The sequence below is a fragment of the Bubalus kerabau genome, chromosome 5 (assembly GCF_029407905.1).
Source record: "Bubalus kerabau isolate K-KA32 ecotype Philippines breed swamp buffalo chromosome 5, PCC_UOA_SB_1v2, whole genome shotgun sequence".
In the NCBI taxonomy this organism is placed as follows: Eukaryota; Metazoa; Chordata; class Mammalia; order Artiodactyla; family Bovidae; genus Bubalus; species Bubalus kerabau.
This window is the reverse complement of record NC_073628.1, coordinates 2,057,600-2,082,287: the sequence shown is the minus strand read 5'-3', so window position 1 is coordinate 2,082,287 and position 24,688 is coordinate 2,057,600. Positions and strand designations below refer to the sequence as shown.

Genomic DNA, 24,688 nt, shown 5'->3' with positions numbered 1-24,688 from the left:
CCCCGGGCGCAGACCCAGGGAGGCGCCTCGGCCGGGGTCTCTCCTCCGGGACTGGAGACTCCAGAGGGCCTGCCCGTCCCCCCAGTACACTGCACGGTGTCACTCCATTTCCTCTTTTCTAAAGCCGCCTCATGGACGCCAGGGGACTGTGGGGGAAGCAGGAGGCCCAGCCTAGGAGCCCGGCTCCACTGGGGACGTGGTCAGCCTGCCGCCGCCCCACAGGCCATGGCCATCTGTCCAGGGTGGGAAGGGGTGGCCAGGAGTGGGGGCGAGGACAGAAGTGGACCCACGGTGCTCGTACCAGGGGTGCAGCATGGTCCGGCCAACGTGCAGCCACGCCGCGAGCTCCAGACCATCTGACGGGGTCTCACCACTGCTGAATGAGCGAGCTGGCACCAAACCAGGGGTGTACGTCCCCGGCTCCTTGCTGTGATGCCAGGATGGGAGGGTGCAGAGGACAAACCCAAGGCTAGAGGCTGCTGTGCTGGGGGGTCCAGGCCTCACCCAGCCTCAGGGAGGAGGCTAGAAAGATGGAACCGGGGAGGGGGTGGCCCTGGGGGAGGAGAGGTGCAGAGAGAGAGGGGCCGGGGGGGGCGGCAGGACTATCTCAGAGCGGCAAAAGGGGGGTGCAGTGGTCCCGGGGCTGAGCACTGGCCACTGTGGGGCTGCCCCCAGAGGCCCTGACCCGGCCTGGGGGGCAGCGGCCAGCACGTGAGGAGCCCACCCAGCCAGGCTGGCAAACTCGGGATAAAAACAAAAGCAAACATATAGCCCCAAACAAGCCCGCTTCCTTTCCGAGGGAAATCATAAATAAAAGCACCGAAACCCACACAGGCCCAGGGCTCCTCATCACTCGAGCACCCCTTCTGCCTCTGGAAACCAGCCTGTGATCACCACGGCCGAGAAGGCGCAGGGGTCGGGGCACCGTGGGGCCAGCACCACAGGGGCGGGGGCAGGGCCTCTCTCCCTCTTTTGGGGGGCACAAGGGAGCCCCACACAGCCCCTGGCAGGATGCCGTGGACCCTTGGGCCCTGCCCAGGCCACATCCACCTCTCGGCGGGGCCAGGCCCACAGCCCCTCAGCAGAGGCCCCGGACTCTGCCCCGGGCGCCTGCCGCAGACATCTCCTCAGCGGCCCTTCCTGCCTCCCAGGGATCATAGATCGAGGACAACTGACCACGACCAACCATGACCATCTGCAACCAAGTCTCTGAGCTCGTGCGGCCCGGGCGGCTGACCCCTGCAGGCCCCAGTGCCCCGCACACACAGGACCTCGGGGACGTGCCAGCGGGGAGAACCAGCCGGGTCAGGAGGCCTTGTCACCCCAGGGACGTCTCTGAAGCAGTGGGAAGAAGGGCCTCCTTCCTGGGATCGTGGCCTCTCGGGGACCTGGCCCTCAGAGGCAGACTTGCTGCCACCCCATTTTACAGATAGGGAAACTGAGATGGTCACAGCTCTGCCCTGGCCCCAGGGCTGGCTGCCCGGTGTGCCTGGGGCCACCCGTGCCTGCTGCCAGCCTCGAGGGGTCAGGAAGAGCCCTCACACTTAGGGGCATAAACACACACACGCACATACGACGTGTGGGCCGCGGGGAGCGGGACCCTCGGGACCAGCAGGGCTGAAGGGCGTGATGGACCTCGGCGGCCACAGACACTCGAATGTGAATCAGCTGGGGGCGGTCACTGCCTGGCATCCGGCTTGTGGGGCTGCCAGGAGAACCGTGAGCAGTGATGGCCCCTGAAATGCACAACCAGCCTTTGCTGAGCCCTCACTGGGCACCAGGGGCTCGAACGGTAAAAATCTGCCTGCGATGCAGGAGACCCGGGTTCGATCCCTGGGTCAGGAAGATCCCCTTGAGAAGGAAATGGCAATCCCCTCCAGTATTCTCGCTGGGAGAAATCCAAGGACAGAGGAGCCTGGTGGGCTACAGGTCACGGGGTCACAAAGAGTCGAGCACGACTGAGCAACTAAAGCACACCCCGGACACTGTAGGCTCTCCGAGCTCTCACTGACGGCCCTCCCCCGGCTCTCGGAAGTGGGCACCCACCTTACACCCAGCAAGGCCCAGGGTCACTCGGCAGGTCGGCGAGGCTCCACCCTAGTTCCTGGCCGGGTCACCCCACTGCTTCCTGTTTGCCTGTCTTCCGGATGCTGACCATGCTTCTTTCACTCGAGCTGAAGCCGGAAAGTTCTTTCTCCAGATGACAAGGGCTGAACCCCACCCCAGAGGAAACCAGGCCTGAAACCACCCTCACTGGGCCTGCCGAGTCCACGTAAGAAACCATCCCTGGACGGTAAGGATGGAGAGACGGACCTGCCCTGTGGACCCCTACTCAACCCGCAACACCCGGCTGTGAAGACCCTTCTCTGGCTGAGCTCTCAGTGCCCACAGTCTCAGCCACACACATGACCCATGAGAGGTGCAGGAGGGACTCAGAGCCGGCGGTGGCCTGGGGTCCTATGGACCCTCCCATCAAAGCTGCAGGGCACCCCCGCCTTTGCACGGAGTCCAGGCAGGGGAGGAGCCCTGGATGCTGTGGGGTTGGGGGCGGCCCACTGCTCCCTGGGCCCTCAGTTTCCCCAACTCCAGAGGAGGGCCTGACAAGGGCCCCCACACTGGGCGGGGCCCACAGACCCTGCCTGTGAATATCTGGGGGCCCTGTCCTCACCCAGCCCCCCATGCGGCCCCCAGACCCGTTGGCCTCACCCTGACAGGACACAGTCTGGCCTGGGAGGTAGAACCTTCTGGAGCCAAGGAACTGGAGTCAGACTCAGTTTTAAACAGCGGTGGAACGCAGGGCGGCTTCCACCCTTTTCACTCCCAATTCTAAATTTAGGTGCAGGGGTAAACAGGGCCTGGCAACCTCCGGATCTGAGAGACCCCCGGGCGCTAAACAGAGAAGCCCGTGTTTGCAAAGGCTGCTTTTCCCTCCACTCAAACTTTAATACAAACAAACGCATTTTGTTCCAAGGGCAGAGAAGAAAGTCTTAAATCCTCCCGACACCTCAGCAGCCAGGCGTGGGGCGCCACGCTGGGAGGCGATGAGGAGCACTCGCCCCCACGTCGGGCGCCCCACCCAGGGCGGGGGGAGTGGACGCGACCCCGGCCTGGAAACCAAGGCTCGGTGAGTGGAGGGCCGACTTGTGAGTCCACCTGGGACAGTGCTGTCCCTGGCAGTGGAGCGTCCCCCAGCATCCGTGTGCCCCTGGGCCCTCGGAACATAGGCCTGTTTGGAAAGAGGGTCTTTGTCAACATGACTGGGTTAATGACCTTGAGGGGAGACGGTCCTGAGCTCTCGCGTGGACCCTGCACCCACTGACCGGCTTCCCCATAGGAGATGGAGGGTACGGCCACAGGCCCCGGAGCACCTGGGCCTCAGAGGCTGGGAGAGGCGGGAAGGACCCTCCCCTGGAGCTTCAGGAGGAAGCCAGCCTTGATCTCGACTCCCAGTCTCCAGAAGCATGAGCAAGCACAGTTCTGGTGGTCCACCTTGCTGTGGGCACCCCGTGGGCCCCAGACGGAACTGACCGCTTCCCAGGCGCATCCACTCATCCGGCCAAGCCTGGTGCTGAGGGTGCCGGGGCTACCCCCGGGGCACCTGCAGCCTGCCCAGTGGGTCCACACGTGGTCCTGGCAGGCTTCCCCCAGCCCGCCCCCACCCCCGGCTCTGCAGAGGAAGCACAGCTCAGGGCCCGTCCCACGGCCCAGACACCCAACCACAGGGTCTGTCTCCTGCGTCCAGCCAGAGGAGCTGGTCTGGTGTGATGCTGTGTGCCCATGGAGGGTAGCCTGCCCGGCCAGCAGGCCTTGCTGTGCCAGTCCCCAATAGCAGCACAGCCTGCAGGCAGGCCCTGGGCCATCCGCCCCAGGTGGGGAGCCTCAGGGTGCGGGCTGGGCTCACTGTCCTGGTGGCCCGCGGCAATGCCACGCAGGGGGAGGGCCGCCTGGCCCTGAAGCCCCTCGCGGGCTGTCCCGTTTGCATGTCCTGATTGCTTGTCCAGGACTTGCCAGGGGCACAGCCCAAACTGGAGCCCGGCCTGCTCCGCCCGCCTGAACAGCTGCAGGGGCGCCACCGCTGCAAATGGGGGTCGTCTGCCCGGAGCCGGGCAGCGGGGGCACTGAGCCCGCGGGAACAATGGCCAGGCCGGGCCCGCGGCGGCCAGGCCGGGGCTGCAGCTGACGGCGAGACCAGGGCACCGGTGCCAAGCTGGGCACAAAGGGGCCGTTTTCCCGGCTGGCGGGCGGATGTTTGCACAGGTGTGCGCGCGGGAGCAGGGCCCGCAAGGGGCCAGGCCGGGGGCAGCTCCGAGGGAGAGGCCATGAAGGCAGGCGGGCGGGGGGGGCCGGGGCCGGGCACCACTCACCAGCCGAGCCCCCCCACCCCGCACCCACGCGCCTCCCACCGCGCCGTCTGGCCCTGGGGATCCTCACGGCCCCGGATGGTGTGTCCCTTCACGGGCCCTGCCTGTTACCAGAAAGTGACCCCTCCGCTGCTGGAGCAGAGGACGAAGTGCCCTCCCTCCAAACCTGCTGGGGTGCCAGCCATGCCCCAGCCCGCAGGCGGTATCAGAGCAGGTCGGCACGTCCTCACCTTCCCCGGGCAGCCTGGCATGTTGGAAGCTTCCAGAAAAAAAATGCTGACTTGGCCAACATGAGGAGCCCCGGCCTTAGCTTCTCGGGGGTGGGGATGGAGACGCGAACAGCTTCCTGCCCCACCCAGAGCAGCAGGGACAGGCCTCCCCATGGAGGGTGGGGGCCCTGGGCAGAGGCAGAGTCCCCCACCCCGCCATCATTCTGGAAGGAAACAGGTCGGAAGTGGACATGTCCAGGCCCAGCTCAGCCTGGACCTGCAGTTCCGTGGAGCCGGCGCTGCCCCCAGGCCTCAGCCCCACCTCGTGGGTGCAGCCTGAGACCCCCTCCTCTCCCGGGCTGAGCAGGCCTGGACATCAGCCACCCAGCCCCCGACTCAAAGGGGCTCCATCAGCCACCCCTGACCTCGGGCATCTCGTACCCAGGGCTGGCATCACGCGCTCTGCGGCTCGGGCTGCTCTGGACGCTCCCGGGCACTGGGCCCCCTGGACGCTCCCGGGCACTGGGTCCAGTGCACCCTGTGGAGGAGGGAGGGGGGCCAGGCCCGGCTGATGCCCCAGAGATGGGGCCACTCTCCCGCCTGCCTCCACAGCCAGGGTCTGTCCAGGCCACCGGGACCCCACGCGTGCCGCTCCCAGGCCAGTAAGCTGCTGACCACCCTGTGACTAAAGGAGAGCCTGGGACCTGTCTCCCCACAAGGCCCAAGTGGAGGGTTGTTGGGGGGCGTCCTCCGCGCCCTGAGGTCCAACACCAGTGATGCTGGGTTCCTATTACAACCAGGCCCCGGGGTGGGCTGGGGGGTGTGCATGGCTCAGACACCCTGGCCCTGGCTGAGGCACCTGCAGCCACCCACGGCCAGGCCAAGTGCCATCTCTGCCCCCCCAGAGCAGAACCCGGGGACCCTGCACAGTGCCCCAGCCGCGGCCAGCGCCAGACACGCGGGCCGGGCGCCCTGTCAGAATGGGGGAGCTTGGCGCTTTCTCCCGAGGCCCCCGGCCTGGTGTGGTGGGCTCTGTCAGCCACCTGACGATGAGCTCCTGAGCGCAGGGACATTGGGGGCCTGGCGCTGAGCCTCACAGAGGTGGGCCCTGGGGTGGCGGGGGTCTCGGGGCAGGGGTGGGGGTGGACGGCGCTGAAGGGCCCTGCCCAGGGCTGGGGGAGGAGCTGGAGCCGCCTGCGGCCACATCCCAGGCAGGTGGCCCTCGCACACTCGCCTTCCATCCCGTCAGACTTCCCTCCGCAAAGCCAGGATCACAGGTAGAAACGTCAAGCGCCCCACGACAGTGGCAGCTAGGCTCGGGGCGTCCAGCGTGGGGCCCGGCCGCCCGCCCAACGACGCGCCTGTGTGCAGGCTTCAAGCCCTCGGGGGGCGGGTCTCGAGGACCCAGGGCGACACGCTGTGTCCTCACCACCTGTCCGGGCCCGGGGTGTGCAGTGATCTCACGACACAGAGGTGCCAACTTACCACTCCCCACCACAGGGCGTCCGCATAGCTGCCGAACTCGACCTGGCCCGACTCGTTGACGGCATCCTTCTCGGCCAGGTACACGAAGTAGGACGAGAAGATGAGGCCCAGGAAGCCAATGTACAGGGTGGTGATGAGCTCCTGGAAACAGACAGAGGAGGGCGCTCAGTCAGCCAGCGCCCGCGGGCGCCCGGGGGCCCTGCAGATGTGCCCCGGACAGACATCACGTGGGGGGGTGGGGTCCTGCCGGAGACCAGCTCCAACCATTAACCGAAAGTTCCACGTTAAAAGCCAGCGTGTCTGACAGGCAGACATCAGGCTTAGAAAATAACCTAGGTTCCCCAACTTGTCGACGGCGAGGTCGGGTCTCCCCGTCCAGGAGTGAGGCCAGTGCCCTGGCCCGCCCACCTGGCTCTCTTTCCCGCAGGACCTCGGGGAGTTGCAGGGACAGGCCTCACGCAGGGGTTCAGGCTGGCCCCCACCCCGCCTTCACGGGGCTGCTCAGGGTCTGCACAGGTTCAGATTTCCAGGCATCCTGATGCTTCTCCCACGTTGCACATCCATCTTTCCACCTACCTGAGCATCTCCTGTCCCAGCTTGAGGGAACGTGGGCACACCACCTGCCTAGCCAGCGGGGGACTCCGGCCCCTCGGTGGGGGGAGGGGGGGTGGGACGGCCCGGCTGGCTCAAGCCGAGGCTGCACTAGGGCCCCGCGTGCCCCCCGACCACACACCTGGCGGTGGATGAAGACCACGGAGCCCAGCAGCCTCCAGGTGCCCCCCTGGCGGTCGACGTGCAACATCCGCAGGATCTGCAGGAAGCGGATGCCCCTGCGGAGGACAGGCCCCTGTGGGCACCAGGCGGCCTTGCACTCCCGCCCCGCCCATCGACAGTGCCCTCCCGCTTCCTGTGGAGGACAGGCCCCTGTGGGCACCAGGCGGCCCCGCACCCCCGCCCCGCCCATCAACGCTGCCCTCCCACTTCCTGCGGAGGACGGGCCCCTGTGGGCGCCAGGCGGCCCTGCGGCACAGCGTCAGGGCGGGGGCCGCACACAGGCCTGGAGCCAAACCCGCACGTTCCTCAATTCCCTGGGCCGCCAGATGGCCTTCTGGGGGGCAGCCCCAGGATCACCCCAGTTTACAGATCAGCAGACTGAGGCCCCCAGACCTTGGGGTCCCAGCTTTCCAGAAGCCAGTGCCTGCACCTGACTCAGCGTGGGCCCAGAGCCCGCCCCCCAGCACCCGCAGCCGGACACCGCCGGGTCCGCAGCCCCACCTACCTGATGGCCGAGGTGGCAAACACCTGCCCTTTGGAGCCCACGCAGAGGACCACCATGGAGGCCACCACCACGATGAGGTCTGGGGGGACAGAGCCACCGTCACCAGCCAGGCAGCTGGACACCAGCAAAGAGGCTGGCAGTCAGCGGGACAGGGCCCCACAAGGGGGAGGCCCAGCCCCCATCCCAGGCACGTGTCAAGGCCACCCGAGCCCCCCTGCCCAGCCCTGGCTCATCGGCTGCTGAGGGCAGTGGACACTCGGCTTGTGCTGAGCGTGACCAGACCCCCGCCCTGCCCCGTCAGCAGCATCTAGGGGCAGAAGACCCGGCCGCTGATCGGGGGGGCCTGGGAAGTCACCCCGCTGGCCTTGGGTTCCAGCCCCTCACAGCTGGAGGAGGCTGGCGCACTCTCAGCCCTCACGGGGCTCCGCCTGGTGGTGTGTGTGATGGGGGTCTGCCTGCCAAATTCTGGGGGACGGTGCCCAGCCTGTGTCTGGAAACCTTGGGGTGTACCTTCTAGGGGGCAGATGTGACTCACCAATGATGGAAATGGGCTTCCGGGCGAAGCGCAGCCGGCCCCAGATGCCCACGTACTTGCTGCGGCAGCCAGCTGACCAGAGGCGGACCACATACTCCGTCCCGAAGAACACGACCAGGACGATCTCCTGCGGGGGCAGGGCGCGTGAGCTCACCTTGCAGCCTCACCCGGGGGCAGGTGCCACGCCAGGAGCCTCTGCTGAGAAAACGCGTGGGGGGAGCAGGCGGCCTGGGCCCCCATCTGCTGCATCGTCCACCTGGACAGGCCGTCTACCCAAGCCCAGGTCCACCGCTGCACTCGGTACCATAGAGAAAAGGTGAGACATTATGACCGAGTGGGCTTTACACCCAGAATGCAAGGTCAGTTCAACACATGAAGACCAACCAATACAATACATCACGTTAACAGAATGGAGGGGGAAGAAAAAAATCACATGATCTCCTGATCACAAAAGATGTAAAAAAACAAAGTACTTGACACAGTTCAGCACCCTTTCACGATAAAAACTGTAATCAAACGAGGCACGGAGGGGACCTGCCACTGGACAATGAAAGTCACAAATGAAAACCCCACCGTGAACAGCGAATCCACACGGAAAGGCTAGAAGCGTTTCCTCTAAGATCGGAACCAAGGCAAGGGTGACCGCTCTCACCGCATCTATTCAACACCGTACTGAAGTCCCGGCCAGAGCTGCTAGGGAATAAATAAGAGACTTGCAAGTCGGGAAGGAAGAAGTCAAATTATCCATGTTCACAGACAATATGATCCTAGGTATAGAAAGCCCTAAAGATTGCATGCGAAAAACCTGTCAGATCTAATAAATGAATTCAGCAGAGTAGGACACAAAAGTGAAACTGTCAGTCGCTCAGCCGTGTCAGTCTCTGTGACCCCGTGGACTGTAGCCCGCCAGACTCCTCTGTCCATGGAATTCTCCAGGCAAGAATGCTGGAGTGGGTAGCCATTCCCTTCTTCAGAGGATCTTCCCAACCCAGGGATGGAACTTGGGTCTCCCTTACTGCAGGCGGGTTCTTCACCATCTGAGCCACCAGGGAAGTTGATCACAAAAATCTTTGCGTCTCTATACACAAACCATGAACAGTATGGAAAGAGCACTGTAAGACCATTCCATTTACACTAGCAGCAAGAAAAAAAGGACTCGTGGACCAACTAAGGGGGTGGGAGACTTGTACAATGAAAACGATTGTTTCCAGAAATGAAAGACGACAAATGCATGGGAATACACGTTCACGGACTGGACGACTTAATACAGTTAAGAGGTCACTACGACTCAACGACTCAAAGGGATCCGTAGATTCAATGCCATCCCTCTCAAAACCCTGAAGACGTTTCCCCCGCCCCCCTGCGCCCAGAAATAGCCCTCTTAAATGCAAAAGAAATGCTAAGGGGCTCTGAACAGTCAGAGTAAGATGTGGGGCACCAACAATGGACTGTTCCTCGGCCTCGGAAAGGAAGGAAGTTCTGAGAAGGCCCCCTCGGACGGGCCTGAGGGCACTGTCTGCAGCTGCTGTCCTGCTCCGTCCTCCCCCGGGGGCCCAGCCCTGTCAGAGCACTCGGCTCCCACGGGTAAGGGCACAGGCCCAGGTCCCACGCCCGGCCTTGCCTGTCCTCCCCAGGGAGCCACGGTGGAGGGCGTTTGCCAGGGCTCTGCAGTCAGAGTGGCATACAGCACCCAGCGTGTGTCTAGGGCACGCGCAGGGCGTGCTGGGAGAAAAGGTGGGAAAGTGTACCGCCTTCCTTTTGTGAAAAGGTTTCTGGTGGGCAAGGCCGGGTTGGTCAGGGTGGGGTGTGAACTCCTGGGGGCACCTGGGAAAGTGGAGCTCGAGGGAGTGTGGACGCGCACAGGCCCCGTGGCCTTGGGGCCTGGAGGGTGGCTGAGTCCACCAGGGCGGGGGCCACATTTAATGGCCCTGGTGGCCCTGGACCTGGATCTGCCGAATGAAGGAATGAGCAGCTTGGGGCTCCCTGGGACAAGGGCTTTGTCTCATACGTGTTTCCCAAGACTCCGGCCCAGCCGGTCCTAAGAGAGTGTGGTGAGTGGACGTGGCCAAGGAGGCCCCAGCGGTGCACAGAGGCAGGTGTGGACGGTCCGGCTCCAGTTTGGCCCTCATGACAAGGGCCACAGAGCCACCACCTCCAGGTCCCCAGAGCTGAGACGCCAGTAAATGCCAGCGTCTCCACAGAGGAGGGGGCCATGGGCCCACTGATGGCCCTAAGGGGACGGACAGATTCCCCCCAAAGAGCAGTCCCCAGAGCCTGTACCCCAGCTCTGCAAATCCACACACCATTGGGTTGATCAACCACGAATGAGATTTTTCTCTTATTTTGATGCCTGTTTTTAATCACTTAAATACATTCTTCAGCCATGTCCCAAGTATATTCAATGCGGTAGAAGTCTTAGGACCATAAGAGAAGAGCTTACAACAGACATTCAGATGAAGAAGTGCCTCCTGGGATGCTCCTGGGGCGCTCCCCACCCCTCCCTCCACTCGATTACCCTAGCCTCGCACTCAGAGCTACCCAGGCCCTCCTGGGGCTGGCGGGCTCAGGCTGCAGGAGGAGTGAGGTGTAGGGATAATTTAAAACAAGGCTAATCCCCAAATCCTGTTTGAGTCTGGAATGCAGCTGGAGGCTGGGCTGCTTGCTGGGGGCCCTCACCCTGTCACCACGAGTCCGAGACCCAGCCACAGTGCTCACCAAAGTGGTGCCATGCATGCTGGGCAGGGGAGACCCTGGGGCAGTGGGCACATGCGTGCCCTGGGGTGAGAGGCTCTCCATGCCACCAGCCCCGCGCGCTGGGCAGGGTGGCACCTGGGGCAAAGCTGGGACCCCAGGACTGGGCCCTGCACACTGGGACCCAGAGCCTCCCCGAGGTCCAGGGCCTCAGGACTGGGCGCTGCTCACTGGGACCCGGGGCCTCCCTGTGGCCTGGGCCATCACCATCTCTTGGAGCCCCCTGTTCACTGACCCAGGTGCCAGGAGGGCAGACAGGCAGGCCCAAAGCTGTGGCAGGGCAGGAACTCTGGTCCCAGCCACCCTGGGCCAGGGGCTGCTCTGGAGCTTTGACTGGGCTTGACTGTCCATTTGTGGAGTCTTGGGGTGGGTGGGCCAGGGCTTGTAGGAGGGCTGACCCCATGTCATCCTGTGGCACCACCTCTGAGTCAGGAGACCCCCCAACCCAATGCCAAGAGGCCCAGGGTAGGGCAGGACAACTCATCTCGGCTCCGGGGAGAGCCAGTGAGTCCAGCCTCTACTGTCAGCAATCAGACCCAGAGGGTGACCTCTCCCCTGCCCAGCCGCCCTCCTCGCCCTGGGCTTTCTCCACCCTGGGCAGGGGCAGGCCCGCGGCTCAGCCGTCTCTGCAGACCAGGACCCGCACGGGCCTACAGCAGCCGCAGAGGCCTCCGGCTCCCCCAGGGCCCGGCAACGGCCGACCCCTCCCCCACCCCCTGCTCAAGCCCCTGGCCTGGCCCCCGACGCCCACGGAGGGTCAGGCTCCCCTGGGCCTCCCAGAGCCTCCCATTGGCTTGAGGCACACACCCCACCCCCTGGTCCCCAGTGCTCTGTATTTGGCTCCTGGCCCCTTGGCTCCTCCCCGCCTCCCGCCCCCCTTCCCAGCCTAGCTCAGGCGCCCGCCCTGCCCCCACAGCCCCCCAGCACACCTGACCCCTCCACTGATAGCAGAGGCGGCGGGAGGCCCCATCCGCGGCCCCACGTGGGGCCCGTGTGCCCGGATGTGAGCAGAGGTCAAGGATGCAGCCCTGAGCTCCGTTCTGCAGATGGGGGAGGGGGCGTCCTCCCGCCAGGGACCTCTGCCAAGACCGCCACCACCGGAGGGGTGAGGGCCCTCTCCCACCCCCCTCCCCCCCAGCCACCATCCCTCAGACACAGCAAGGTCGCCTCCCAGCTGCGGGCAGCCTCACAGACCAGAGGCCTCTGAACAGCTGGGCGCTGAGACCAGGGCACAGACCTGAGATTCCATGCCTGCACGAAGCAGGCCGGGGAGGTAGACTTGGGGGCTCTGAGCATCCAGGCAGCCCCCCAGGGGGAGCCCATGCCCTCCTGCTGTGCAGCAGGTCCCAGGCCCCCCATGTGTATCGCGGGCGATGGGTGTGGAGTGGCCATTGGCAGTGACTATTTGCAAAATTTAAATTTATTTCTAAAATCAAGTTCCTAAGCAACCACTCAATTAAAAATCGGTAAAGAAGAAATCAGCTCAGACGGTAAAGAATCCGACTGCAATGGAGGAGAGTCAGGAAGATCCTCTGGAGAAGGGAATGGCAACCCACTCCAGTATTCTTGCCTGGAGAATCCCATGGACAGAGAAGCCTGGCGGGCCACAGTCCATGGGGTTGCAAAGAGTCGGACACAACTGAGCAACTAACTCTGCTAAAGAAGGCATTTCTCTAGAGAAGACGTACGAATGGTCACCCAGCGCATCCAGAGATGCTCTATCTGCTCATCAGGAAGCTGCGAACCCACAGTGAGGCACCCACACCCATCAGGTCGGCAGCTATCAGAGAAACCGAGCGAGTGTTGGGGCGGGCGTGGAGCAGCCAGAGCCTGGTGCACGGCTGGTGGGAACGCACGACGGCGCGGCCACCTTGCAAGGCAGGATGGAGGGTCCTTGAAAATCAAAAATAGAACACGTTCGCCGATCCCACTCCTGGACGGATCCTCCAAACAATGAAGAAAGGAGAAGAAAACGGGAAGTCGGAGCTCAAAGACGTTTGCACACCCGTGTGCACTGTGGCACGGCTCACAGCAGCCAGAAGCGGACGCAACCCACGTGCCCCCTGCCCCGCCCCCAGCGGAATCGCACTCAGCCTTAAAAGGAAGGAAACGCTGACAAGACTGGGATGTGGACGAACCTTGGGGACACTGTGCTCAGTGACATACACCAGACACAGAAGGACGAATCCTGCGTGATCCTACTCACAGGAGGCCCCTGCAGGGGTCACATCCAGAGAGACAGGAAGTCGACGGTGGGGCCAGGGTCTGGGGGGCGGGGGACCGAGTGGCTAATGGGGCAGAGTCTCTGTTTGGAAAGATAGGGACCTTCTGGAGGCGGACGGTGTGATGTTTCAACTGTGCATTTAAACATGGTTAGGATAGTAACTGTACATTCTATGCATGTTGCTACAATGCTAATAAAAATAAAGCCTATCCGCGGTTGTCAGGGGCTGTGGGGGTGGGGGGGGACAAATGGGAACCGCTGCTGATGGGTGAGGACAAAGGTCGAAACAAGACGGAGGTGGTCAGGGCACAATACTGTTGACAAGTTAAACGCACTTGGAAACAGTGACCTGCGTGATTCATGTGTTTTTCCATGACACAAACGCCCCCATGTCCCTGCGGCTCTGTGCTCAGGCCTTCGCCTGGACCTTTGGGGCCAGTCCAGCAGGGCAGAAACAGCTGCCCTGGAGCCCCTGGTTCTGAATCTTCACGGCACATGTGTTAGTTCAGCATTAAATGAGCACATGGAGCTCAGGCATTGTGTGCAAAAGCCACGCATCACAGCCAAGACCCCGGGGGAGGACAAGGTGGGGAAGCAATGCGCAGAGGTCAGACCACTGCTGGACACACTGGTGGGTCTGAGCCCCTGAGCCTGAGTGCCACCTGGGCAGGGGGCGCTGGTCTGGGGACCCACGCACTCTGCCTGAGCAGGCCCTGCCAGGGGGCAGCCAGATGCCGGACCCCTGGACTCGACCACGATACCAGTAAGGGGCACGGCCCGCACCCACCGACGGGGTTCAGGGGTGACGGGGGTTGACAGCAGATCTGCAAAGCCTGAGAGTTGAGATAAAGGTTCCGCGACGCAGGTGCTTATCTGGCTTTTCCAGCTCCGTTCCACAGAGGGGGGAGACGGATTCCTCGGGCGTTTCGTAATCGCCGTGGCTGCACTGCTGCCCGCAAGGGGTGAAGGTCCACGCGGCCGTCTTACCCGTCGCTTCGTCCCCATCAGCTTGTGAACCCTCTCAACCATCGGGAAGGTGGTCCGCAGTCCAGGGGGCTTTGAGGCCCAGCACTGCCCGCACCGCCTGGCTCAGAGGCTCTGGGAACAGCCCGTGAGCCCAGCCCCCGTGCGACAGATAGCAAGCGGCCTGGGGGTTCAGCCCCGCACATCTGAGCCTGCACGTGGAGCCTGGCTTCTCGGATGAAAGGGTTTGTTTTGTGCTTCTGCCAACCAACCAAGGAAGCCTCATGGACCCTTATCCTTATCTCCCTGGTGCTCAGATGTTACTGCTCTGTTATCTTCATAATGAAAAACCAATTTTAAAGACAGTGAGAAGCTTAACTGCCGGGAATTAAGCGCTGAGCTTTGTGGGCTGGGGGGGTGGGCGCTGATGGAAAGCAGAGGTTGGGGTTGCAGACAGAAGGCAGCACGTCCTCCCCAGGAGCCCCACGGACACCACGTGCGGCCAACTCAGGGGCTGGGGGGCCCTTGCAGGAGCTCCTGGTCCCTCAAAGGCTTCCTGGGTGAGAAGGATGCCTGTGTGTTCTGGGGTAAACAGGATTTCACCAGGCAGACAGGGGGCCTAGAGGAGAGGCGGACGTGGGGGCCAGACCATGCCACCACCGGAGCCGGGGGTGCGGGCAACCCGGGCAAGGTCTGTGGAGGGCGCACGGCTGCCCAGTCCTGGCCAGGAGGTGTTCCCGTGGCGGGGGCTGGTGTCCCCCGCACCGAGCCCGGCCAGCGGGCTCCAGGGCCAGCTGTTCCACCTCCACGTGGGACCCGATAAGCCACAGAGGGAGCCGGCCTCGGCATTCCCGGGAGGGTCAGCTGGCCCGAGTGCGCAGGGCAGGCGTGTACGCTGCTCAAAGGCTCTTTGTTCAGGGGCCTGCCTGTGGCCAGCTGCTCCCAGCCGCGCGCCCGTGGCGAGGGCCTTGGGCTTCCTGGTGACATGTGCTGGGCACAGCTGGGCCCCCCCCACCGAGGAATACCAGCACCCCCCTATCCCCCCGCCCTCCCCCACCCTCCCCCAGTGCTGCGCTGTCCAGGGGGGCAGGCTCACATGCTGGCCTCACAGAGGGGCAGGGGGTGGAGGGGCCCACGCGGCGTTGGGATGCAGCCCACGCAGGACCTGTGGGGGACTGACTGCCACCCTTCCCCAGTCCGACCCTGGTTGACCTGCATGGAGCCCCCCCTGCCCAGCTGTATCCCCCAGTCCCACAACGCCCCTGAATGTGCAGCCTGACCCAGGCCCCTCCATGTCCTGCCTGAGGTCTCAGCCACCTGCGGTGGTCCTCACAGGTCTACCTTCTGCTCCACGGGGCCTGTGGGCCAGGCCTGGGTCAGGTGCTGGGAGAAGGGGGGTGGCCGTGCCTCGGTGACGCCTCTGTGACTCAAGGGGCACACAGGCTGGGACAGAAGGGCAGGCTGCTCCCGTTTCCCCAGAGAATGGTAAGATCCAAGGTCACCAAACACCCAGTGGTAACCCCGTCTGTGGAATGGGGGTGCTGGCGGGACCCACCTCCAAGGGCAGTGTGGAGGCAACATGAGAAAAGCTGAAGGAAAGATCTAGAAGATAGGTTGGTCTTGGGTTGGGGGAGAGGGTCCCCAGCACGGGTGGGGGCACGTGGAGAAGGGCTCTGCTCGGACAGCCCCTCCCAACTGGCACCCAGGCCAACGACAGCCACTGAGGCCTTCGCTGCCCAACCTCCTGCCCCGGGCAGCAGCACTCGGCCCGGCCAGTGGACCCTCCCCTGCCTGCTTCCTTGGCTGTGTCTCTAAGCCCGGCCCGGTGTTGAGTCCACAGGGCGCCCACCTGGTGCTGGGAAGACCACAGAGAAACACCGCCGCTTGGCGGGGGGGACTCCAGCTCCTTCCTCAGCCCCACATCCCACTCATGGGGCTGCCCGGCGTGCCCGGGAGATGGGGAGGGCCGGGGTCTCCCCACACCTTGAAGGGCCCGCATCCTCTGCCTGAAGAGGCCGGGTCCGCTGAGCTCCCCTGTACTGTCCGCCCCAGCCTCCTGGGAGCTGCGCTCTAACACTCGCTGTGAGTGCGCAGGCTGAGCGGCCGCTGGGCCCAGGACGGCCCACCTCCCAGAGCGGCGCCTCCTCCACCACGAGCTTCCCGGGAAGCCCTCTTCCAGGGGGCGAGCCAAGCTCAGGGAGGCCCCTGGAGCAACCCCTTCCTGCAGCCCACTCCATGGAGAGCCGGGTGCGTGGGGCCAGTCCAGGCCCCTCCAGCCCCCTCCTCCTGTCTGAAGTTCTACAATAACTGCAGACTCCGGCGCCTGTCACTCTGGGCGCTGCACACAGTCCGAGCCCTGCACCTCGGGGCACATCACGCCCTGCACACTTTCAGACCTGTTATCGAGAGGACCAACCCCCAGCACCGCAGGCTTCTGAGCTCAGCCTGGGAGGAGAGGTCGTCCACCCGTGGTGGGAAGGAGAGCGGCCCTGCCATGATTTACCCTCACATGGACTGCCGGTGCCAACCCATGGCCGACTAGAGCCACCTCCAGCCCCGGGACCCAGCTCGCCGCCCCAGATATGCACCAGCGACACAGGGGTCCGGCACTGCCCGCTCCCTCCCCGCCCTGGTGTCCCCAGGTCAGCAGGTGCTCCAATGCTCGGTGGGGTTGGGGTGGGCAGGTGTGGCCAGCAAGAGGGCTTCTAGCAGCCATCTGCTCTGTGCCAGCACTGGGCTGGGCAGATTCTGGTGAAGCAAAGCCTACTGGTCCCGCACCCCAGGGTGCCTCGTGGATGGTGGGCACCCAGGAGGCACTCAGTAAGAAAAAAGAAAAAAAATGTGCGTGTGTATTTACACAAAATATAATCGACATATTCTGCTGTCCTAGTATTTGTATTAATAAGCGAGTTTCAACCGTCCCGGGGAGAGGCACTTAAAAGCACAGCACTGACAGGTGACGGGGGAGCAGTGTGGAAACGACCAACGTCCCCGGTGTCGGGGCCGCAGGAGGGTCGGCGGTGGGCCAGGAGGTGCCTTCCTGCGCCAGGAGGGGCTGTGCTCAGCCCCGAACTCGGCCCGCGCTCCACACTCAGCTCCCCGATGGCCATTCAGGAGCGCGCTTCATCCCCGAATGGTTCAGCCTTTTTGGTAACCTTATAGCCATTTACTTCTAATGGTATTGGGTTCTAATATACGTAGCCTCATCTCAATTTTTCAAAGTGTGTTAGGTGTTTGCGTGGTCACATGAAACGATTGGTGTTTACAAGTGCTCCACGGGCACAAACCAAGAAAACGCCCCCACTGTGAGGCTTCATGGCTAAAACACGGGTTTGAAACATGGTCCTGAGGCTCTGCCTCTCCTCCCACTGCCTCTGGGCTCTGTGGTTGCCAGACAGAAAGCAGAGGGTGAAGTGACGGCCCCCAGGCCAGGCCACCTCCCGGCACTTGGAACTAAGTTCTCAGAAAGCCAAGCAGCCCGGGGAGGCCCGGGGGAAGAAGGTCTCCCCCGTGCGGCCCACCATCCGGAAGTGGCTCCAGGCAGAACGGAGGTGGGCCGTCCCCAGGGACCCTGCCCACACTGCGCCTGTGAGACCAGCAGGTTGGTCGTTTGAAGGCGCCAGGTGTGGGGGTGCTGGTTTCATGGCTGCAGGCGTCAAGGACAGTGATCTGGGCTTCCTGTCGGAATCCAGAATGACCCACAACGGCAACCTCTAACCGTCAACGCTGTCACTTATATCTCACGGGCCGGAGTCGCCCGTCCTGAGCGAGATGTCCTGAAGTGTCCCGTGAGTGTCGCGGTCCCCCTGGTTTCCAGCAGCTTCTGCCATCCATATGTTGTTCTGCTCTCGGAGGCATGAGAGTTTACGGCCGTGTCTTCTGGAAACGGTGCCTCTTCCGGGCCAGGAGCGGCGCTGACCCCACTGGTCTCCACCCTGCGTCTGTTTTTTCCTTTTGTGTCTACTTGCTGGGCATCTCTTGGCCTTCCCTTCATTTTTCAACTGTCATAACCAGTTTGTTTGACTGAATTCCTTTGAACAATGTGTTTGTTAAAAATAAAAACCCTCTAGGGGCTTCCCTGGTGGCCCAGTGGTTAAGAATGTGCCTTGCAATGCAGGGAACACCGGTCTGATCCCTGGTCCAGGATGATCCCACATGCCAGGAACAACGAAGCCCGTGCACCACAGCTACAGAGCGTGAGCGTGAGAGCCTGCTCGTGAGGCTCAACTGCTGCAGCCCGGAGCCTGGAGCCTGCGCCCTGCAGCGGAGAAGGCTCTGCATCTAGGAGCCGGAGCAGCGCAGCTAGAGAGCGGTGCCCCACTCGCCGCAGCCAGAGAAAGCCCGAGTCCAGCAACCAAGATCCACTGCAGCTAAAAATAAATAAATCTTTTAGAAAATAAATAGAAATAAAAACCCTTCTGACAGTCTCTGCCTTTAAACAGAGGGATTCAAGCGATTCACATTTAGTATAAAACTGGACGTCTCTGGCTTCTTCCCGCCTTACTCTCCATTTGCTATCTCACTTTGCTGTCTCTTTCATCCCCTTTGTAGTTGCTAAGTTGATCAGCACGTTACTCATCCCCTTTTTATTCACGGAGTTGGGAGTGTCACTGAGCCCCTGCATCCCACCACTGTGATCCTTTGGTTCTTGAACCCACAGCCACACCTGCTCTGGCCCAGAAGCAGCTCCCACCACAGAGCCTCCCCTTCGGCTTTCTCCCCAGCGCTGCTGGAGCGCAGCGGCTCTGCGGGTGGATGGAGCCTCCAGCGCTGCTCTCGCAGACCCCCTGAAACCCAGCACCATTTGCAAGAAGGCTAACTTCCCCTCGCAGTCAACTAGCATCCTGCGGTTGGACACAGACGGCGGGGCCGGGGCAGGAGCAGGGGTGGCCGGCGGGGTCTCTGGGCAGGACGGAGGACAAGTGCCGACTTCATCAAGGGGCATGCCTGGCCTGAGGATTCTGCTCTAGCTCCCCATGGCCTCTCTGGCAACCGCCTGCCGTGATGATGAGACAGGGAGGACCCACCAGGCTTCAGAATCTTGATGACGCTGCAAACCAAATGAAGCCAAGCTGCCTGTGTTTTGCTCCCACATTTCAAGAAGTGAAATTCTTCGAGTGCCTGTACTTTGGTATCTGGGAATGTCTTCCTCCCAAGCAGATAAAAAGGAGGAAACGACCCATCCTTCCTTCCTTCATGTATTCATCCTGGTTCCAGCATGCTGACCCCTGCCCCCTGAAACTGCTGGGCCAGCTTGCCATCCTCCTGATGCTGGGAACGCCAGTCCATCTGGCTGCACCCGCTTCAAGCCAGGTGCTCTGGGTGGACCACGTTCTTGACACTAACTCACAGGCCTGCCCCTGAGGGCACCCGGCCTCTCTGTGGGCCACTCAGCACACACCTGCTGGGCACCTGGGCCTCCAGCCCATGCCCGAGGCCACCCTTCCTCCGGGGACACCAGGGAAGAGCACCCAGGGTGGGGAAAGCACCTCTGTCCACGCAGCCTCCTTTGTGCCCTAGTGGCCCCCTCTTTCCTGCCCTGGGCCTTCACCTCTGTGGCTTCTCCCCTGCCCCTCACCTCCTCCTCCTCTCGGCGCCTCTCGGGGCCAGTCCACCCCCACCACCTGCTTCCTCCACTGCCCGTTCCTTTCGTTTCACCAGGAGCCACCTCACTTCCCGCTCACAGGATCACTGTGGTCACGCCCAGCAGGACACATGGCTGGAACACAGGAGCCTCTCCAGTCCCGCTCTGGCTGAGTCCCGGCTCTGAGCAGGGGTCCAGGACCAGGCTGGGCTGTCAGTACCGGGGGCAACAACAGCCCCCGAGGGCCCCTCCCCTCTCACACCAACAGGGCAGGTCAGAGTGACTCCTGCCGCCCCTGCTCGACCAGCCCGCCCCACTCAGGGGTGATCCCAGACGGACCTGTGTGCCCTCAGACTCACACGGTGAAGTCTGCACCCCTTGCACGTGACCTTATTTAGAAACATGGTCCCCGCAGCTGTGATTAGTTAAGACGGGGTCATTAGGAGGGGCCCCTGATCCAGCACGACTGGGGTCCTTATACAGCAGGTCCCCGACACGCGAACCTTCACAGCGAACCTTCAAAGACGCCGGTGTGCGTGCACGTCCAGTCACGGGAGCTACTGCACGTGAATGCAGCGCTGTGCACATGTGTGCAGCGTGCGGCACGGGTGGTTGCGCTTCCGTGTGCTTTCCAGGGCTGCACAGGGCACAGAGGCGCAGCGGCTCTACTTCAAGCCCAGGACGCCCAGAACCCGGCGCAAAGGCGCCGGCGATGCCGCTGGCACTGCTAAGGGCAGCCAGGCGGTGACGATGGAAACGGAAGTGGAAATAACTGAGCAGGGGAGTGAGGAATGTGAGACGCGTGCATCACCACAGAAGGCACTACACGGCCGGCCGTGCCACCCGGGTACCGAGGCTGCCCGTGTGGGACCTAGGAACAAGCTGGCCTTACTAACGTGCTCTCAGACGAACTCACCGGCACGTAGGGGACTCCCTGTGAACCGCGGACGTGAGCGCACGGACGCACAGAACCCACATGAATGTGAAGCACAGGTGGGGTGACACTTTTAGCTGAGGGATGGCCCTGACACACCGACCCTCCAGAGCTGAGCGAGAGGCCCCCCAGAGGCACACGCCCAGACTCAGGTACCAAACCCCGCACCTCGATCGTGGAGTCCTGACCTCAGCGGTGCCCAGGGCTGCGGCTGGACGCCAAGGCCAAGCCAAGGGTCCCCGGGGGCGTCCGGGCCACGTCCTCCTGGGAAGGGGTCCCAGAACATCGGCCACCCCTTCCCCACTCCACGCACAGACTCACGATGCTGTTGGTCAGCAGAAACCAAGGCCCCAGGCTGGAGAAGGGGAGCGTTGGTGGGAGAGGCATCGGGCTATGAGCAGAGGAAAGGCAGGGGGTGGCTTCGGGAAGGCAGGCCCCAAGTCCCAGGAGGAGTGGCCAGCAGGGAGGGCAGGAGGGAGGCCTCGGGCCCGTCAGGCACCCAGCGGCCACCTTGATGTGTATTAGAGGGAAACCCCCATCTTCCCTGGGGCAGGGCTGTGTCAGTCCTGGGCTGGCTACATGGGGTTGACCTTCAGCCCAGGAGCCCCACTGCTGAGGGCTGTTCACCTCAAGGAAGCCCCCCACCCCAGTCGCTGCCTCAGCCTCTGGGTGGGGGGAGGAGGGTCCTGGGGGAGGGGTGATTTCCTCTGCCAAGAGCCCCAGCTTCTCAAAGTGTCTGATTTAACAACTGGCCCCGGGACTTTCCTGGCGGTTCAGTGGTTAAGAGTTCACCTTCCAGCGCAGGGTGGACGAGTTCCATCCCTGGTCAGGGGGCTAAGATTCCACACGCCTTGGGCCAAAAAAACCCAAACATAAAACAGAAGCAATATTGTAATAAATTCAATAAAGACGTTAAAAACGGTCCACACTAAAAAAAAAAAGAAAAAGAACTGACCCAGAACTAGAAGCTGACCAAAGCAGGGGACCGGATCTGGACTCGGATCCATCCCAGGGACCCAGTGGAGGTGCTGGGCCGCGCTCAAGGCGCTCTCATCCACGTGTGTGCACGAGCTCGTGTGTGGGTGTGTGTGGAAGTTCCTGTGCGCTCCTCACAGGCCCCGCTTCTGGGTCCTGACCACCGGGGACTTGATCAGATTCCCCACGTCTAAAGATTTTAACAACAGGTGTGAATTGAAACTTTTTTCCTTTCAGTAACGTTTTCAGGGACTGAGAGGAAATTACGCACGGATTGTGCTGTTTCAGGAGCGGGTGAGTGTGCAGCTTCGGAGGACGCGCGCTGGTTCAGGGCTGACGTTTATGGAGTACACGTGTGGGGCGGGCGGACGCGCCGTGGATGCGAGAGCTGGCAACGGAGAGGGGCCGCCTTCCAGGGGAGCAGGACTGAAAGGAAGCGGCAGGAAGTCTGACCTTCAGCCCCCCGGGGCCCCCCCTCGCTGGTGAGCCCTCCCCAGGGGGCTGGGGCGGCGGCAGCCCCGGCAGGGAGGGGGCTTGGAGCAGCTCTGGGCTGAAGGCCGCCCACCCGCGTCCCCTCACGGGGCGCCCAGGAGGCCCCTGCGTACGGACGACCCCTGGGTGGATGACCCGAGTAAGCCCGGGTCTACAGTAGATGCTGAATTCCCAACAGAAAACTCTCTCCCAGAGAAAATGCAAGGCCCGGGTGGCTTCCCGTGTTCCCTCAAACACCCCCAGGGAAACAGCAGCTCTACCCCAGCCCCTCCTAAACCGAAAGGCTGCCCAGCTCATCCTGTGAGGCCTGGGGTACCCAACGCCAAGAGCAGCGATGCTGCAGGAAACCGCAGACGCCGCCCTCGTGAGCACAGAGGCAAGAGTCCTACGCGGAACGTCAGCAAGTCAGACCCCACACTGTCCTCTGTTCAGATGCATGGTGGCCAACTGGGCTTTCTGTTAGGAATTCGGGGTTGGTTTACACCTGAAAACCGGTCGGTATGGTTCACCATAGTAAAAGTCAGAGTGAAAAATGGAGAAAGTCACCTCAGTAGCAGAACAAGTGTCTGACGAGATCCAACAGCCACACCAGACACAGACTCCATTCCCAACCAGCTGGGGAGGGAGGAGCTTCCTGTGCAGATAATGGGCATGTATGAAACCCCTCCACTTGGTCACACTTCGGGGGAGAGAGCAAAAGTCTGCCCCCAAGACTAAGAACCAGACGAGGACCCCGGCTCTCTCCTCAGGGCTAAACCTTGGGCAGGCCCAGCCAGGACGTCAGATAAGAAGAGAAACCAAAGGCCCAGAGATTGAAAAGGAAAAAAGTAAAGCTGACTTCTCCATAGAAAATCCTCAAGAATCTACTTTAAAAAAGAAAACAAAAGCTTCCAGAACTAATAAGGTCAGCAAAGCCACAGGGTACGAGGTTCACACTCGCAGCAAGCAACCCAAGAGAGAAACTGAGAAAACGATACCATCTCAGCAGCTTCGAAACCGAGAGATGCTCGAGAGCCCATCTCACAGATGACGTGAGACCCGTGCCCCGAAAACACGGGTGAGTGCGACTTAGAGGACATCTAAGTAGGCGCAGACGCACATTGTGTTCAGGAAGAAACCGCCTTTATTAAGATGTGTGTGAAACACGAAGGCATCTGATTGCTCACAGCAGGGCTAATCAAGGTTCCAGCAGGATTTGGGGGTAGAAACGAACAAACCGACTCTGAGATGCACATGGAAACACAGAGGACTAGCTTTGCCAACATACTTTTGAAAATGAATGAAACTGAGGGATTGACACGGCCTGATTTCAAGGCTTACGATAAAGGCCACATGAATCAAGGAAGGCTGATGGTGGCAGAGCAGATTGGAAAGTCTAGAAACACAGCCACACAGATGGGCAGCTGATTTCCATCAAGGTGTCAAACTAATGCGGTGGGAACAAGGGGCTGGCAGAACTGAATAACCACAGGCACGAAAGGTTTCACCTCCGTCCATACCTGTCACTGTTTATAAAATTAAACTCGAAACACATCGCAGATCTAAATATAAAATGTAGAACTATAAAACATCCACAGAAAATGTAGGAGAAAACTCTCGGTAACCTTGGATCCAGCAAAAAGTTCTTAGAGCGCAAAAAAGCAAGAACCTTGGAGAAGGGAGAAAAAAAAACACCCTGAAAAATTGGACTTCATCAAAATTAAAAACTTCTGTTCTTTTGAAAGAAGCTGTTAAGGAAAAGCAAAGAGTAGCCACAGATTGGGAGAAAATAATCAGAAAACACAAACGTCCTCATCAAAATCTATTATCTAGACTTATCTGCAGAATATATGAGCGATGCTTGCAGCTCACTCACATGACCAACAACCGTTACTTGGATGGGCAGAAATGGAAAAGACACTGGGTCCAAAAAGACATAGGAGCACACGAATGGCGAGCAGGCACGGGGGAGACACCTAATGTCATAGGAGCACACGAATGGCGAGTGGGCACAGGGGGAGACGCCCGATGTCATAGGAGCACACGAATGGCAAGCGGGCACAGGGGAAGATGCCTGATGTCATCAGTCACCAGGGAAATGTGGTTAAAGCCACAGACAGGGCCTCGCGCACGTTAGGATGGCTGAGGTGTACAATTAGGGCAATACTAGGCAGTGATGAGAACTCGGACTGGTCGTAACAGACGCAGATGGAATGAAGGCAAAAGGAGCGAAGCGTGGAGAACACTTTGCAGTTTCTTAGAAAGGTCACTGCACACGGAGCCCACGGTCCAGTGTCCCAGGGGTTTACCCCGGAGAAATGAAGACATATGACCACTCAGAGACCCGAAGGCAGTAATCAGTGCGGCTTTAATCATAACAGCCGAAAACTGGAAACAGCTCAAATGTCCATCAGCCCGCGAACAGATAAACAAACTGTGGTACATTTTATCCTTTCCAATTAAAAGGAAACAAATTACTGAACGCAGGCCACAACATGGATGAAGCTCAAATGTGTTCTGCTCCGTGAAAGAAGCCAGACACAAAGGCTGCAGAGCACAGGATGCCTTTCAAATGACGTCCTGGAAAAGGCAGGACCATGGGGACAGGAAACGTCCGTGATTACCAGGTGCTGGGGGCGCGGGGGCGGGCGGGGGGCTGCCAAGGGCACAGAGGGACTTCGGGGTGGGGGGGACGTTCCAGGTCTTGATTGCGGTGGCGACGCAGAGATGGTAAAGGTTTGCCAGGACTCGCTGAACTGTGCACCTAGAGAGGAGAAACTTCAGCGGACGAAAACAAGAACCAGAAAGATCACAAACCAGTGCGAGAGACGGGAGAGTAAGCGCATGGTCTGAAAGACGAGCTGGTATATCAGAGGGAGAGATGTGCTAAGTGGAAGATCGGGTTTGGGGAGATTAT

General features: G+C 61.4%; 1 protein-coding gene across 1 annotated transcript in view; it reads right to left on the bottom strand.

The window, feature by feature from the left end:
* Positions 1–24,688, bottom strand: part of KCNQ1 (potassium voltage-gated channel subfamily Q member 1) — a 376,324-nt gene that overhangs the window by 275,656 nt on the left and 75,980 nt on the right. Inside the window, 4 exon segments of the mRNA XM_055580545.1 lie at positions 6,056–6,196; positions 6,789–6,885; positions 7,335–7,413; positions 7,870–7,996. Of these exon segments, the coding sequence (XP_055436520.1) occupies positions 6,056–6,196; positions 6,789–6,885; positions 7,335–7,413; positions 7,870–7,996 (444 nt within the window).